The sequence below is a fragment of the Microcaecilia unicolor genome, chromosome 5, assembly GCF_901765095.1.
Source record: "Microcaecilia unicolor chromosome 5, aMicUni1.1, whole genome shotgun sequence".
NCBI lineage: Eukaryota > Metazoa > Chordata > Amphibia > Gymnophiona > Siphonopidae > Microcaecilia > Microcaecilia unicolor.
In genome coordinates, this window is record NC_044035.1 from 363,329,892 (window position 1) to 363,346,783 (window position 16,892).

The window sequence follows — 16,892 nt, forward strand, 5'->3', positions numbered from 1 at the left end:
GACCTGTGTGGCATACGTTGGTTGCTAGTATTTTATCTATGGATGTAGTTTGGGAAAAAGGGGCAGGGCACCCTCAAACTCTGCAAACCTGTTGTTTTATTTTTTATTCCCTGCTTCATCTTCCCCCAGTTTAGCATGTCCGCTCTGAAACTTCCATTGCCACTTCAGTTCCTCCTCAGCAGAGTAAGCAACAGTAAAAGAAATAGTAACGTGCACCACAATGCCTTCATGGCCTCTTTGCTGTTGAAGATTCTTCTATTCACACAGACAGAGCCTTCATCAGTGTGAGGGCACAAAGGTTTTGTGAGTTCCATTACTGTTTTCTTTACTGTCACTGTCCTGGAAGCCATGGCAGCACAGGAGGTTTCAGAAGGGGGGGGGGGGTGATATGGTGGACCTGGTGGGGTGGGAGGGGAGGAGGGATAGTAATGGGAGAAAAGGGGAGCTATGTGTGCCTGGAGGAAAGAAGGGGAGGGCTAGCATCCAGGGACATATTGGAAGATAAGAGAGTGACTGCCAAGAAGGGTGAGGGAGGGAAATGATGAATTGATGAGGAGAGAAAGATTGTGCCAGAAGGAAGGAAAGAAAAAGAGTGAGTGATGGAGGACAAGGAGAGGGGAAGGTTTGGGGAGGGGTGAATAGAGGGAGAGAAGATAGATGGTAGAAAGATGAGAAATGCCACAGGAAGAGAGTGTGAAGAAGGGATGGGAGGAGAGATGAGGGTGACCAGGAAGAGATGAGATGGAAGGGAAGAAGTAGAGCGGGAAGGAAGAAGAGAAGATGTGGTGCAGAGAAGAGAGAAAGGATTTGTTTAGTTTATTCAAACATTTGCTATTCTGCCCTTGGTCCAAAAGCTCCAGATTGGGTACAAGACATGAGGGAAAGAGATGAATGATGATTATGAAGAAGTTAGGAATGGTGAGTGAGTAGGGAGGAGGAATATTTATGAGGAGAGGAGGAGCGAATAGAAGAGTATGGGTAGAATAAAGAAAAGCACAAGGAAACAAAGAAAGAAAGAGCCTGCAAATAGGTGGGAAAATGTGTGGTACAAATGCAACAAATAAATAAAGAATAAAATATATCACAAGCAAAATTAAAAATTACAGTGGGATGGAATAATCTAGAAACAGTGTGAGAGCGTGAAATGAGTAACTAAAGAAGGAAACTTAGAAATCAGAGTAGAAAGGAAATCCGGAAAAGGAGTGGAGGAGCGGCCTAGTGGTTAGGGTGCTGGACTTTGGTCCTGAGGAACTGAGTTCAATTCCCACTTCAGGCACAGGCAACTCCTTGTGACTCTGGGCAAGTCATTTAACCCTCCATTGCCCCATGTAAGCCGCATTGAGCCTGCCATGAGTGGGAAAGCGCGGGGTACAAATGTAACAAAAAAAATGAATTAATGAGGAAAGACTAGGAACATCTAAACCTAAATAAAAGAGTAAAAACAAACAAAAAAAGATAGTAGATTGAAAGTATAAAGTTTTGATCTTATTTTGTTGTTTCACGCTGCTACAGATAAAACTGAACAGGTGGGGAGGTTCAGGTAGTAGCAGTGGTAGGCCTGGGAGGAGTGGGTGGAGATTGAAAGGGTGATAGTATGTGTGTGTGTGTGGAAGAATGATTAAGTTCTGGGGGTCATGAAGTAATAGAAAGCTAATCATTGCCAGCATGGGATCTGACGCTAATCAGAGCTCTGTACCCTCCCCCCCCAACCCCCCCCCCCCCCCCCCCCCCCAAAAAAAAAAAAAAAAAGCAGGCAAAACTATGTCTTTGGGCCTACCAGATACCGGTTAAGATCTTTTGTTTCATTTTTGAAATCCGACAAGGAGAAAGGAGCTGGGAAGTAATCTAAACTTAGTTGCTAATGGCATTCATCTCAACTCTCACTTTGTGGTATCTCCTCTAAAAGAAGTTTTTGAGATCTCAACTCTGCTTTATTTGTGTAGGTCCACATTTATGGAATTAGTTGACATGATGTGAAATTATGGAATATTTGAGGATCTGTAAATTTGCTGAAATCATGGTACTATGAGAAAGTTTTGTGGTTTTTTTTTCTTCATTTTTCTGCCCCCTTTTTTAGGGATCATTTACTGACAGTTAATATGTTCTAAAACTATTAGTTTAATTTGGCATTTATTACCTGCTTTATCAACAAGTTCTAAGTGGTCTACATTTTAACAGTATGTTATCAAAAGATTATCTAACATTAATCAGTAGTAACTTACATTGGAACTGTTCAGTATCCAGTAAACAATTATGCATTACATCTTATTAACTAGCTAGCCATGGCTGAGCATAATTGTTTATGTGAGATCATATTAATATGAAACTTGATAGTCTTTGGAACTCATAGTGCTATGGGCCCTGCAGCAAGTAAAGTTCTTCAAAGCAAGCAGCATCTACAAAACAATATTCAGTCGGTCACCAGAATACATACTACAGCAAGAGGCCCTCACTGGATGCCCACCGGAAGGGTGGAAGGCCAGATTTTAGGACTCAGGCTGTAAAAATACCAGCTAGGTTTAAAAATCTATGACTGGCTGAGCAAGGACTTGCTTTTCCTGCAGGTTAATATGCGTTCTAGTTTGAGACCTATCCACTGGAATAGTGGTGGGCCAAGCTACATAGCTTTAAACAGCTGAAGAGCACTGATTAGGCATGATAACCTGCTGATGGCCTTATAGCAGAGAGCCTGCAAGAGCAGGACTGTTTGGTGAGTTCTAATGAAACCTGGTGCAACTTCCAAATTGAGTGTAACACACATGATGTAGAAATTAAAGACAGAAATGATAAGAAGTTTGGTTCATAACACGGAGTCTGTCTTTAATAAGTTGGCACCCAGATCACAAGATGTTATGAAATTGATATATCCATATTTAGATATCTTCATAAGAACAAGTTGTTGACAGAAAAGGAAATTACACAATAACTTGCAATAGCTAAAACGGAAAGATGGGCACCTGACCGGGTATGATTCAGAGAGATTGAGCAAGATTAGAGAAAAAGTCCCTCTCAATAGACTTGTATGGGGACCAGATGGTATATAAGGACTGGTCACCCAAGCATATTTTGGAGGATCTCCCCAACGCATCTAGGACGCAGAGCTCCGGTCAGCTGAATCCAGAATTTGTCTGATGAATGTATCTGATTAAAGTCTGATTTGGTAAGAATAAAAAGACTATTTCTTTAACTACACTGTTTCTGTCCTTGCTTCAATTTATTCTCTATCTTCTATCTGTTTTGCAAACTAACACACACACACACACAAGTAAGATTTCTCACTGAACATAAATAGCCAAAGATTCATTTAGATCCAAAGAGACAGAAAGCTGTGGTCATGGGAATAAGATTTGAACTGAGCCTTCTGATGCCTCCCCAACGCAGATACCCATGGGAAGGGGTGTCACCGGAATTCAGGGAGGCGGTTAGAAAGATATTCGAAGACCAGACCCTCTGTACACCTCCGTGTGGAAGGATCCCACGGGGGTCTATAGAGGGGTAGGTTAAACACTTGATAGAACTATCACAAGAAACACGAGCCCAGAAACCAGAAGCTATCTACTTCTCCACCTATCAATAACTTACAATCTATCTACATGCCCGGACTTAACTACCTGGGTTCCAAATGGTGCAACTCAATAGCAAAGATCAGAAGAAACATCACGAACTATCTTCAATTTAGAAAAGAACTGAAAACATACCTTTTTAAAAAATTCTACAACAAAAAAATTAGCTTTTGATGTCCATTCTGATTACTAATCATAAACCATCATTATAAATCCCAACCAAATTGAAAACTGCACTTGTAAACCATCACTATAAGTCACAACTAAACTGTATAATGTAAGCTAATACTGTAAATGTTAACCAGAATGTAATTTGTAAGCCACATTAAACTGAAACTTGTTTTTGGGTAACAGTGGGATACAAGAATGCATTAAACAAATATGCAAGCAAGCAATGTTAGTAAATGACCCCCTGAAAGTCATTTGCTTATATTTTTTATTTTTATAGTTTTATATTTTGCGTCATTTTGACTGTACATATTAATGCATTGTTCCTTGTTTAGTATTTTTGTAGTGTGCAGGTAAGTTATTTAACAAATAAAATGAAAACCACTGTATTTCCCATCATTTAGTACACTCCACCAGTATGATTGTTATGGGAGTTTGATAACATGAATTTTATAATAATGTCTACACACTATCCCTATTTCTATGTGCCAGATCCAGAATTACCCCTTCAAATGACAGTTGTATCACCAGTTGCTTGATGATCATGGTTTGCCCTTCTGTGCATATGTGAAATGTACTACTACTACTACTGTTTAGCATTTCTATAGCGCTACAAGGCATACGCAGTGCTGCACAAACATAGAAGAAAGACAGTCCCTGCTGTGATGTAGGATGGGGATAAAGGGATTTTAATGATTCTTTGTGCTGTTGAGTGATGAAACGTTTGAGTGATCCATCAACAGAGTGTCCAACCACTGTGCTGAGACTCACCTCTGACAACGCACAAACTTGATCAACAGAATTATTTGTGCAGAGGGTCCACTTTGGGCTCTAAGAATTGCACCAGTAGCAGGACAGATGAGTACTTCTGTCCAGTGATTCTGTAGCTGATCTGCAGTTTGCATAATGTGATAGATAATGTAATGTTTGTCTGTTTTATGCTAGGCGTGCAATGGAATTAAGTTTTGCCCTTGTAAATGGGAACAATATCCGAGGAATGATGAAGGAGCTGCTGTACTTCCTAGACTCGTGCGAGCCAGAATTCAAGGCAGATTGTGCTTCAGGGATCTTCCTTGCAGCAGAGAAGTAAGAACCCTTGATCTAAATTTACAGTAGAGTTTTTTGAAGGTGAGGTGGAACATAGCTGTTCATGAAACCACTTTTGGAGGAGCGAGGGAGCATTGTACTTGTCATTTGGGTAGAGGAGAAAAACTGTTTACAATAAGGATTAAACTTATGGTTAGGGGGGGAGATCTATAACAGACAGACTGGACCAGGGGCGTAGCTACGGGTGGGCCTGGATGGGCCCACCCAGTTTTGTCTCAGGCCCATCCAGAGTCCCTCACCGTGTCTCCTCGCCGGCTCTCCCTCTCCCAGCCCCGCCGTAGCGCCTGCATTTAATGCTATCGGCGCTGCCTCCTCCTGCACTTCAATCTCCGCCTCCCACCCCTGCGGCAGCACTTGTAATTTGCTCGGTGCTGCCTGACAGATGCGGCGTGACGTCCTGCTCTGGGGCCTTCCCTCTGCCGCTCTGTTTCAACTTCCTGTTTACACAGGCGGAACGCACTCGGCAGAGGGAAGGTCCCAGAGCAGGTCGTCGGCGCCTTGTCTGTAAGTTGATCAGGCTTTTTAGTATATGGTTTTTGTTTAAATTACTTAGAAACTATTTTCTCTCATTCTTGTGTCATGCCATGGATTATGACAATGCGGCCCTCGTACTCGAGCATGGGTTCAACAGAATCAATAGTGGGTAGTAATGGATTATGAAAATGGCACCTTGACAGTGGTCCAGGGCATGAGGAGAGAGGAACAAGGTAGCCTTGGGCCATTCTTCATGAATAAATAATTTAACAGGTACCAGATTTTTTTTTTCTAAAGGACCCTGGTAGTTCTTTGGCTTAGGGCGAATTGTGTGGTGAGTAGAGACGTTCCTGCTTTTTGGCAGTATAATAAATCCAAGGGCACCATGAATATGAAATACATAAAAAGTAAACAACTCCCCTCTCCCTTCCGTGGCTAATTGAAGAATCTGAATGAAACAGATGTATCTGATATGCTGACTGTTAACTTCACTGCTGCTTAAGAGATTCAGTTTGAAATAAATTCATTGAACATTCTTCAGCTGGTCTCCCTTCAGCATCAAGCCTTGTTCAAACAAAGGGATTTGCTCTTTGTAATTAAAAATCAGACACTTTTTGTGCTTCAGCCTGATATGTTTGTGTGTAGGATGAACTAGAGGTGTTGAAGCTGTGCTTTATCAGTTGACTGTTATCATTGTTCATGCATGACCAACCTCAGGCAGACAGGAAATCGCCTGTATGATTGCAGCTGCTTTCCGTTTCCTCCCCTGCCCAAAACATACAAGATATGGGATAAAATCACTATATTTAAATGGTGTTCCATGAACCAGGTATGTGGTTTGTGTTAATGCAGTAGAGCTGTTGAACTGTTTACTTAGAAATCCATCATCAAGTGCACTCTAAGGCATTATTAAGGAGTATCACAAGAAACACTACTCACACCTAGTGCCCACCCATATTAGCTCTGGGCCCACCCAAAATGTCATGTCTGGCTATGCCACTGGACTGGACATAACCAACATTGTTCCTGTAGTGTGACTTATAGCACACCTTGGAAAATGTGGGCTCAGGAACAACAGAAATTTAACATAATTTGATTTTAACTAGGCTTTTCCTTGTAACCATTCTCATTTATTCTTCCCAGTTTTCTGTTGATCTCTTTATGGTTGGGCAAACCTTGTGATAACGTTTTTCTTACTCTTGATTGCTATACTTCTGTCCGTTCCATGGTTCACCTGACTTCATTGGGAATCAGAGAAAGTGCAGTGGCTCCCCAAAGCCTAGTCACCTGTTCTCACCAGTATTGTGACTTTGCAATAAGATTACAGATGCTGTTTTTTCCATGTATGAGGATGCAGTATCTGCATAATACATAGAATAGCCATAATGGGTCAGACCAATGGTCCATCTAGTCCAGTATCCTGTTTCCAACAGTGGCCAAGCCAGGTCGCAAGTACCTGGCAGAAACTCAAATCCTGGCAGCATTCCATGCTACAAGACCCAGGGCAAACAGTTACTTCCCCATGTCTTATTTCAATAGCAGACTTTGGACTTTTCCTCCAAGAACTTGTCCAAACTTTTTTTTTTAATTGGAAATATGTTTATTGAGCAAATAAAACCATGTAAAGTACAAAGTGAGTCTGGTACATATTTTGACAGAATTAACTCCCCGACCTCCCTCCCCCTTCCCCCCGATCTTCATAATAGTAACAAGGTACCTTCTTGACGAATCCACCAATCGTGGAGAGCCTGTGTTCTTATAGCTCTCCACCAGATAACCACAACATGGCAGGAACAAATGAAAACAGTCTGAACAGCAACCCTCACCGTCCCCCCCCCCCCCCCATTATAAAATTATAAAGCAGCATTAATGTGGTAGTATGGTGTCACCAGTTATAAATCCAGCTCATTAAGTATTAAGCTACGTGCTCGTGATGTAAATATTGTATATAAATTCCCCCAAATCATTTCTTACACTTAATAGTTAGGCAAGCATCCTGAGATTCCATCATCATAAGGTTATGGAACATATTCCTCCAGTGCCAAAAGGTTGATAAGTGATCTAGGACCCAATATGGCAGTAAACATTTTTTTTTTTATTTTTTTTTTTTACTAAGTATACAAGAATTATAGAACAAAATACGTTCAAATCAGGTAACTGGTCCACAACGTTCTAATATCCCAAACAGGATAGCCAACGGAGATGGAATGATAGTCTTCCCCAACAAGGACTACAAAAAATGTAATCTATTCCAATTGCTCTGAACCAGTGGATATAACCAAAATGCATGGGATAAAGTGTTATCTTGGTCCCCCACATTTAGCACAGACAGAAGAGGACCATACAACCAGCATAATAAGCCTGTTTCTGGGAAAAATATGATCTAGTAAGTGTATGAAACTGACACTCTCTGGGGTTCGCCTACAACGGGATGACCTTTTGAAAGCTATCAAACACATTCCATTTATGATACATACCGCTATTCACAAACTGTTCACTCCATCTCTGTATGAGCAGGTCAGAATTCTTTTGTGGAGAGATTCTATCAAGAAGCTTATATGTTGAAACATTTTTATTGAAAATAAAATATAACCAATGCAAAACGGTGCAATAAACTGAGTCATATTTTGTTATTAACAACAATAGATATCCCCCCTTAACTCCATGGGAACCCCTCCCCAACCTTCCCTTCCAAATCCCTCCCACTACTCCCAACCCCCATCTCCCCCTTGCTGTTCAAACAAGTATTTAAGATACAGAAAGAGCATTATGACCCAACCAAAAGCTTGTGTACTTGCTAGCAACAGGCGTGAGGTAGGAGCATGAACCCTCTAGGGTAATTGGAGTGGGGGGAAACCTCAATCTCCCACTCACTGAAATTCTGCTTAGCAGCCTTACCTAGGAGATATAAGGGGGACAGTCTCATGTAGAGTGAACAGTCATAATATATTGAGGACAAGAGTCCTCCCCCGTGGAGACAAAGAAGACAAATACTCCAGAGCTTCAAAAAATAGGATTTTTACTTGTAAGAGCCTCTCCCCTCCCAGGCTTCCAGGCAAGTAGCTGATGCAATTGGTTTCACTAGTTTCAAAAAGCTGGTGGATGAGGTGAGGTCCAGGACTGCAAAATATACTTCTCACCAATAGACACATTTTTCAAAACAGCAAGGTTTGTTCTGCTGAGGACTCTGAAAAGAAACAAGGCAATCCATTAACAACTGAAACAGAGTACCTTCAGTGCAAAAGCAGGGCCATATAATCAGTAACCCATTTCCAAAAATGCTTAACCACCAAACAATCCCAAAAGGAAAGGTAAAAAGTATTATCAGTAAGCTGGCATTTAGGGCAAAGGGGCAGTGACACTCCTGCTCAAAACAGTTGGACTTGACTAAAATAAGCTCTAAAAGGGACACGAAAGGAGCACTCCCTATACCATTACTGGTTTGCCTTGGTATACGTTTGATAGAAGAGAGTAAGGCCCAGGACTCCAGGTTCCCCAACCCTTCATCCTGGTCCCAGTGTTTGATCTTCTCCAAACCCCTAGGTCTCTGAAGCTTCCACAAAGCCTTATGAATCCCAGAGAAAGAAGGCGTACAGGCCGAAATGTCATAAAAGAAATTCCGGAGGCTGGATCCAATGTGAATACTGAAAGGTGATCCTCTGTTTAAGGACTGGATGTAATACCGTAATTGGCAATAAGCAAATGAATTTCCCCATTGTATGCCCTCCTGACCTTTTAGGAGATCCATGAACTGGAGACAGCTCTCCGCATCCAAAACATGTTCCAACTTCTGAAGTCCCAGTGCGTCCCAAAGAAGAAAAATAGAGTTGTCCAACCCTGGTGGAAATGCAGGGTGGCCTCGCAATGATAGCAGTTCTGTGACTAGTGGATCCCCTCACTAACTGCCGCCATGACATCCTCAAAGGGCCTAAAAGCACACTATTCCTCAAATGTCTGGGAAGCAGATTGTTGCCAGTATGAAGCAGGGAAATTAGGTTATATAGCACATAGTAAGCTCTCTCGAGGCCAGTGGAGTAAACAGTGTGAATATAGCCAGTCCCAAACGTGCCTTAGCAAACAAGCAAGGTTATAAAGCTTCAAATTAAGCATACCCATTCCACCCTGAGGCTAGTTGCCCAACAGATACTGATAGTGCAACTGTTTTTTTCTTGGGCCAGCAAAAAATCATAACAAGCCAATAGAAACGCCGCAAAAGTACTAGGACTAGGGGGCATGCGATGAAGCTACAAAGTAGCAAATTTAAAACTAATCGGAAAAAATCTTTCTTCACTCAACGTGTAATTAAACTCTGGAATTCGTTGCCAGAGAATGTGATAAAGGCAGTTAGCTTAGCAGAGTTTAAAAATGGTTTGGCTGTCTTCCTAAAGGAAAAGTCCATAGACCATTATTAAATTGGATTTGGGGAAAATCCACTATTTCTGGGATAAGCAGTATGAGATGTTTTGTACTTTTTGGGATCTTGTCAGGTATTTGTGACCTGGATTGGCTACTGTTGGAAACAAGATGCTGGGCTTGATGGACCTTTGGTCTGTCCCAGTATGGCAGGCAATACTTATGTACTTATGTTCTGCAAAAAATGTAATGGCAAGGTTTGAAGTAATTGCATGTAAATACCTATTATGGTGAGTTACAGGAAATACAGGTATCTAAATTTTAATTATCTAAAATAAGGAGGAAAAGACCTCATTAAGACCTTAACAAATATTAGGACTGAAAACCACATGTTAATGTGCTCGGTCAAAAAAGTCATCATAGGTCTCGAAAAAACCTCCTAATTATGGTTGTGTGGTAGGAAAAAAATTTTAACTCCTTAATTCAAATCAAAAACTAATAACAGCCAAACAAAATCCAATAAAATTGATATTTAGCTTTAAGCTGCACAGCAAAGTGGCTTCACTGTTGATAAATATATCTCTTCTCATCTTAACATCCTGTCATTAGATTATTAGGAATCCAATTGTTTCCATAGGCGTCATCAATGCATCGTCTGAATACAGGCAAAGGGTCCAACGGGGACCCGTTTCAAAAAGTCTTCTTCCGGAGACAGTGCTGTAGCGAGGGCTAATGGCACCCGGAGCGGGTCGCCGCTGCACACCCCCCCTCCCCCTGGGTGCAGCACGGCGCAGCCCCCCCCCCCCCCCCCCCCCGGGACCGCATTCTTACCTGCGGGAGGGCCGATCCGCCCCGAGTGCATGTCGCTCGGAGCTGCGTCAGCCCCGCTGGTTCCCTGCGCTCTCTGCCCCGGAACAGGAAGTAACCTGTTCCGGGGCAGAGAGAGCAGGGAACCAGCGGGGCCGGCACCCCCCGAGTGCGTGTACCCGGGGCGGATCGCCCCCTCCCCCTTCCTACGCCACTGTCCGGAGATCTTTCCAAGCCTATGGACAACTTCTGCTGTGCTGAAAAATGGACCAACGTGCGTCCAATACACACAAGTACACTAGCACAGGCCACATTTTGGCGAATCTTAGTAAAAGGACCCCCAACCGTCCTGGAAGTCCCATACTCTCAGGGAATGGATCTGTTCTGGAGCTGCTATCTATTTTCATTGAATTTTTTTTTCCTCAGACCATATATACCATTAATTTATCCTACATCCATGACTCATCACACATGATTCAATTTTTGCAGAATTTTGGAGGAGACCTCACTAACACCATCATGGTCACACTAGATATCGAAGCACTATATACTAATATCCCACATCTAGAAGCACTCATGATTATTGAAAGACTGAGAGAACGTAACACTCACAAATGTATCCCCAACTGACTCATACTCACTTTGGCTAGCATTGCTCTAAGTAATAACTATTTTTGTTTCCAAAATGTGTACTATGACTGCGTTGGGGGCCTCTGTGACCCCCAATCTAGCAAATCCTATATGTGACTCATTTTGAGAAAACCTTTTTAGAAGAACACCCTTTCATTGAAAATGTTCAATTCTACAAGAGATTATTTTTATGATATGGAAAGAAGATGCACATAGCTTAGGAGAATTTTTTACTTGATTGAACACAGAAGACAACAACCTTAAATTTAAGATGCATTATGATCAACGAAAAATAAATTTTCTGGATTTATTTATTAAAAAGGATGAACACCAATTTAAGACATCACTTTACAGAAAACCTACAAATGACAATGCTTTTTTTGCATTACAGCAGTTACCATGAAAAACCATTAAGAAAAATCTACCAGTGTGTCAATTTGTCTGCCTTAGAAGAATTTGTATCAATGTATATTACTTTAGTCGGCAAGCCACCATTATGAAACAGATTTGTAAATAGGGGCTTTCTCAGACAACATATACAATTTGGATACGACAAGGTGAGCAAGGAAAATCAACAAGAACTACTCAGATCTAACAAAGACAGAGCACCGCCCAACATTGTGTGCACCCTCAAGTTTTCACACCTGGTGGGACAGACACCATTGGCATATCCTCAAGAGTCAGAACTGTTTTAAAGGTAAACAACTCATTGTTGCATATTCCAGAGAAAATAAACCTTAAAGAGAAATTGGTCTCCTCTTGTTTCCCAGACTTACCAAGTGAAAATGATGCACCATCCTTAGGACAAACCAGATGCGGATCGTGTAGTGTCTGCAAACACATATTAGAAAAGTCATCATTCACGCACCCCTTTACCAACAAGGAATATAAACTTAACCATACATCTAATTGCACAACCGCCATCCAGTGTCCGTGCCAGTTATTACACATTGGCAAAACTAAGAGAATGGTAAAAACTAGAATAATTGAGCACCGAAGCAAAATTAACAGAAACAATGAAACAGCACCTCTAGTGGACCATTGGCAAACTGCTGAACACACATCAGACGAACTGAAGTTTTTTGTGTTTAAGATTGTCAAAGGTAATTGGCACAGGGGAACTATGGACCAGATACTGATTCAAGAGGAAAAGCGACTTCTTTTTCTTCCATAATTTAATTCCTTCTGGGCTCAGTTGAGATATAGATTACTCACCTTTTTTGTAACCATTTTTCATGGGGTTTGATTAAGAGATTCTCTTTGTAATAAATCTTTTTTGGCATCACTTTTTTTTTTTTTTAAATCTTCAGTTGATTACAGCACGGTCAAGAGAAATTTTTGTTTTTACACACAGATTGTGTATTTAAACCTATGCCTGAACTACAATGTAGCCTTTTTTATCCTGAGACAAATTTACATTTTTGCAATACTACCATTTTGCAAATAGCTTTTTCCATTGTACTCAGAAGTGTTTTTCAACCCTTTTAAACAATATGTTCCTTTTTTACTCTGGTGTCATGATCTTCTTGTTTTTACTACAGTGTTTGGATTTTTCTGTTTGCATCGATATAAACACTTTAGCTTTATCCCTTTCAGAATGCATTCTTTTACATTGCACTCCTTTGGGTATTATTGATGTTTTGGGACTTTCATGTATTTTTCTTATACAGCTTATTATGTGCATTTTTTACACAGGTGTCACAGTACTGCCATGTAAAGTTCTTTTTTGTTGTTGTTGTTTTTTATTTGCGGGCCCTATACATTATTTTTGACACACAAGATTTAATTATAATATTTTAACCTTTTCTAATTTATTTATTTATTAGGATTTATTTACCGCCTTTTTGAACAAATTCACTGAAGGCGTGGTATACAGTAAGAATAGATAAACATGAACAATAGGCAATTACAGCAATAAACATATTCAAATAATACAAAGTATGACATAGTGTACTACTTACAATGTCAACATAATACGTAATAGAACATTTTAATTGATAGTGAAGCGCAAAGCAAAGATGGAACATATAGATAGGTAAGAGAGTAATGTGTCATTAAATGGATACTGTTTATTCTCCGAGGACAAGCAGGCTGCTTGTTCTCACATGTGGGTCGACGTCCACTTCGGCCCAGGATTCGGACGGTGTTTTGCAAGCAAAATATAAAAAACCTTTGCCAGAGTGGGTCCTTCAAATTGAGTTATGATACACCCTCAATTTGATCTCCACACCTCCAAATTGCCCACCGGGAGCTCAGTCCTTCAGCTCCCAGCACAAGCAGGTACTTGCAAAGGAACTCTCCGCCCTTCTAAAGGCCAGTGCAGTCAAACCCGTTCCACCAGGGGAAGTAGGGCTGGGATTCTATTCCAGGTGCTTCCTTGTGCAGAAAAAGACAGGGGGGATGCGTCCCATCCTAGACCTAATGGGCATGAACAAATTTCTGGTACGAGAAAAGTTCAGGATAGTTTCTCTGGACACCCTTCTTCCCATGATTCAAAAGAATGATTGGCTATGCTCTCTGGACTTAAAGGATGCTTACACACATATCTTGATACTTCCAGCTCACAGGAAGTATTTTCGATTTCAGCTGGGAAAACAGCACTTTCAGTACTGTGTACTGCCCTTTGGTCTGGCGTCCACGCCCAGAGTGTTCACAAAGTGCCTAGCAGTAGTCGCAGCGTCACTACGTAGACTGGGGGTACATGTGTTCCCTTATCTTGACGATTGGCTAGTAAAGAGCACCTCAAAGACAGGCGCTCAGCAGTCCATTCAAATGACTATTCAGATGCTAGAGCTACTGGGGTTTGTGATAAATTATTACAAGTCCCATCTCACCCCAGTTCAAGAATTGGAATTCATTGGATCTCTGTTGAACACAAAGACAGCCGTGCTTATCTTCCCGAGGCAAGGGCGGACAACCTCCTGTCCCTAGTGTCTTTAGTACGAGCGTCTCAACAGATCACGGCTTGGCAGATGTTGAGACTCCTGGGGTACATGGCCTCCACAGTTCACATAGGAAATCAAATACGTTAAAGTTTAACTTTAAAAAAGGAGACTATGATAAAATGAGAAGAACAGTGAAAAGAAAACTTAGAGGAGCGACTGCGAGGGTCAAAAATTTACATGAGGCATGGATGCTGTTCAAAAACACCATCCTGGAAGCCCAGGCCAAATATATTCCGCGTATTAAAAAAGGAGGACGGAAGACCAAACGACAGCCGGCGTGGTTAAATAGTGAGGTGAAGGAAGTTATTAGAGCGAAAAGAAAATCCTTCAGAAAATGGAAGAAGGAACCGACTGAAAATAATAAGAAACGGCATAAGGAATGTAAAGTCAAGTGCAAAGCGCTGATAAGGAAAGCTAAGAGGGACTTTAAAAAAAAGATTGCATTGGAGGCAAAAACACATAGTAAAACATTTTTTATGTATATTAAAAGCAGGAAGCCGACAAAAGAATCGGTTGGACCGCTAGATGACCGAGGAGTAAAAGGGGCGATCAGGGAAGACAAAGCCATAGTGGAGAGATTAAATGAATTCTTTGCTTCAGTCTTCACCGAGGAAGATTTGGGTGAGATACAAGTGCCAGAAATGGTATTCGAAGCTGATAAGTCGGAGAAACTGAATGAATTCTCTATAAACCTGGAGGATGTAATGGGGCAATTCTACAAACTGAAGAGTAGCAAATCTCCTGGACCGGATGGTATTCATCCCAGAGTACTGATAGAACTGAAAAATGAGCTTGCAGAGCTATTATTAGAAATATGTAATTTATCCTTAAAATCGAGCATGGTACTGGAAGATTGGAGGGTGGCCAATGTAACGCCGATTTTTTAAAAAGGTTCCAGAGGAGATCCGGGAAATTATAGACCGGTGAGTCTAACGTTGGTGCCGGGCAAAATGGTAGAGACTATTATTAAGAACAAAATTACAGAGCATATTCAAAAGCATGGATTAATGAGACAAAGTCAACATGGATTTAGTGAAGGGATATCTTGCATCACCAATCTACTACATTTCTTTGTAGGGGTGAACAAACATGTGGATAAAGATGAGCCAGTCGATATTGTGTATCTGGATTTTCAGAAGGCATTTGACATAGTACCTCATGAAAGACTTCAGAGGAAATTGGAGAGTCATGGGATAGGAGGTAGTGTTCTATTGTGGATTAAAAACTGGTTAAAAGATAGAATACAGAGAGTAGGGTTAAATGGTCAGTACTCTCAATGAAGAAGGGTAGTTAGTGCGGTTCCCCAGGGCTCTGTGCTGGTACCGCTGCTTTTTTAATATATTTATAAATGATTTAGAGATGGGAGTAACTAGTGAGGTAATTAAATTTGCTAATGACACAAAGTTATTCAAAGTTGTTAAATTGCGAGAGGATTGTGAAAAATTACAAGAGGACCATACGAGACTGGGAGACTGGGCGTCTAAATGGCAGATGACGTTTAATGTGAGCAAGTGCAAAGTGATGCATGTGGGGAAAAAGGAACCCGAATTATAGCTATGTCATGCAAGGTTCCACGTTAGGAGTCATGGACCAAGAAAGGGATCTAGGTGTTGTCGTCGATGATACGTTGAAACCTTCTGCTCAGTGTGCTGCTGCGGCTAAGAAAGCAAATAGAATGTTAGGTATTATTAGGAAAGGAATGGAAAACAAAAATGAGGATGTTATAATGCCTTTGTATCACTCCATGGTGCGACCGCACCTCGAATATTGTGTTCAATTCTTGTCGCCACATCTCAAAAAAGATATCGTGGAATTAGAAAAGGTGCAGCGAAGGGCAACGAAAATGATAAAAGGGATGGGTCCCCAGTAGCATGGTGTTTAGCCTCTAATTGTACATAAGTACATAAGTACATAAGTAGTGCCATACTGGGAAAGACCAAAGGTCCATCTAGCCCAGCATCCTGTCACCGACAGTGGCCAATCCAGGTCAAGGGCACCTGGCACGCTCCCCAAACGTAAAAACATTCCAGACAAGTTATACCTAAAAATGAGGAATTTTTCCAGTCCATTTAATAGCGGTCTATGGACTTGTCCTTTAGGAATCTATCTAACCCCTTTTTAAACTCCGTCAAGCTAACCGCCCGTACCACGTTCTCCGGCAATGAATTCCAGAGTCTAATTACACGTTGGGTGAAGAAAAATTTTCTCCGATTCGTTTTAAATTTACCACACTGTAGCTTCAACTCATGCCCTCTAGTCCTAGTATTTTTGGATAGCGTGAACAGTCGCTTCACATCCACCCGATCCATTCCACTCATTATTTTATACACTTCTATCATATCTCCCCTCAGCCGTCTCTTCTCCAAGCTGAAAAGCCCTAGCCTTCTCAGCCTCTCTTCATAGGAAAGTCGTCCCATCCCCACTATCATTTTCGTCGCCCTTCGCTGTACCTTTTCCAATTCTACTATATCTTTTTTGAGATACGGAGACCAGTACTGAACACAATACTCCAGGTGCGGTCGCACCATGGAGCGATACAACGGCATTATAACATCCGCACACCTGGACTCCATACCCTTCTTAATAACACCCAACATTCTATTCGCTTTCCTAGCCGCAGCAGCACACTGAGCAGAAGGTTTCAGCGTATCATCGACGACGACACCCAGATCCCTTTCTTGATCCGTAACTCCTAACGCGGAACCTTGCAAGACGTAGCTATAATTCGGGTTCCTCTTACCCACATGCATCACTTTGCACTTGTCAACATTGAACTTCATCTGCCACTTGCACGCCCATTCTCCCAGTCTCGCAAGGTCCTCCTGTAATCGTTCACATTCCTCCT

At 41.5% G+C, this 16,892-nt stretch overlaps 1 protein-coding gene and 1 non-coding gene across 3 annotated transcripts in view; both read left to right on the forward strand.

The window, feature by feature from the left end:
• The window catches only part of AP1G1 (adaptor related protein complex 1 subunit gamma 1), a 319,248-nt gene that overhangs the window by 209,020 nt on the left and 93,336 nt on the right, over positions 1-16,892 (forward strand). For both annotated transcript variants that reach the window (XM_030204680.1, XM_030204681.1), the window contains one exon: positions 4,677-4,817. In XM_030204680.1, the coding sequence (XP_030060540.1) occupies positions 4,677-4,817 (141 nt within the window). The remainder of the gene's footprint in view (positions 1-4,676; positions 4,818-16,892) is intronic.
• On the forward strand, positions 4,433-4,517 carry LOC115471471. The gene has a single exon (XR_003942356.1). It is a non-coding gene; the product is annotated as a small nucleolar RNA SNORD71 (small nucleolar RNA).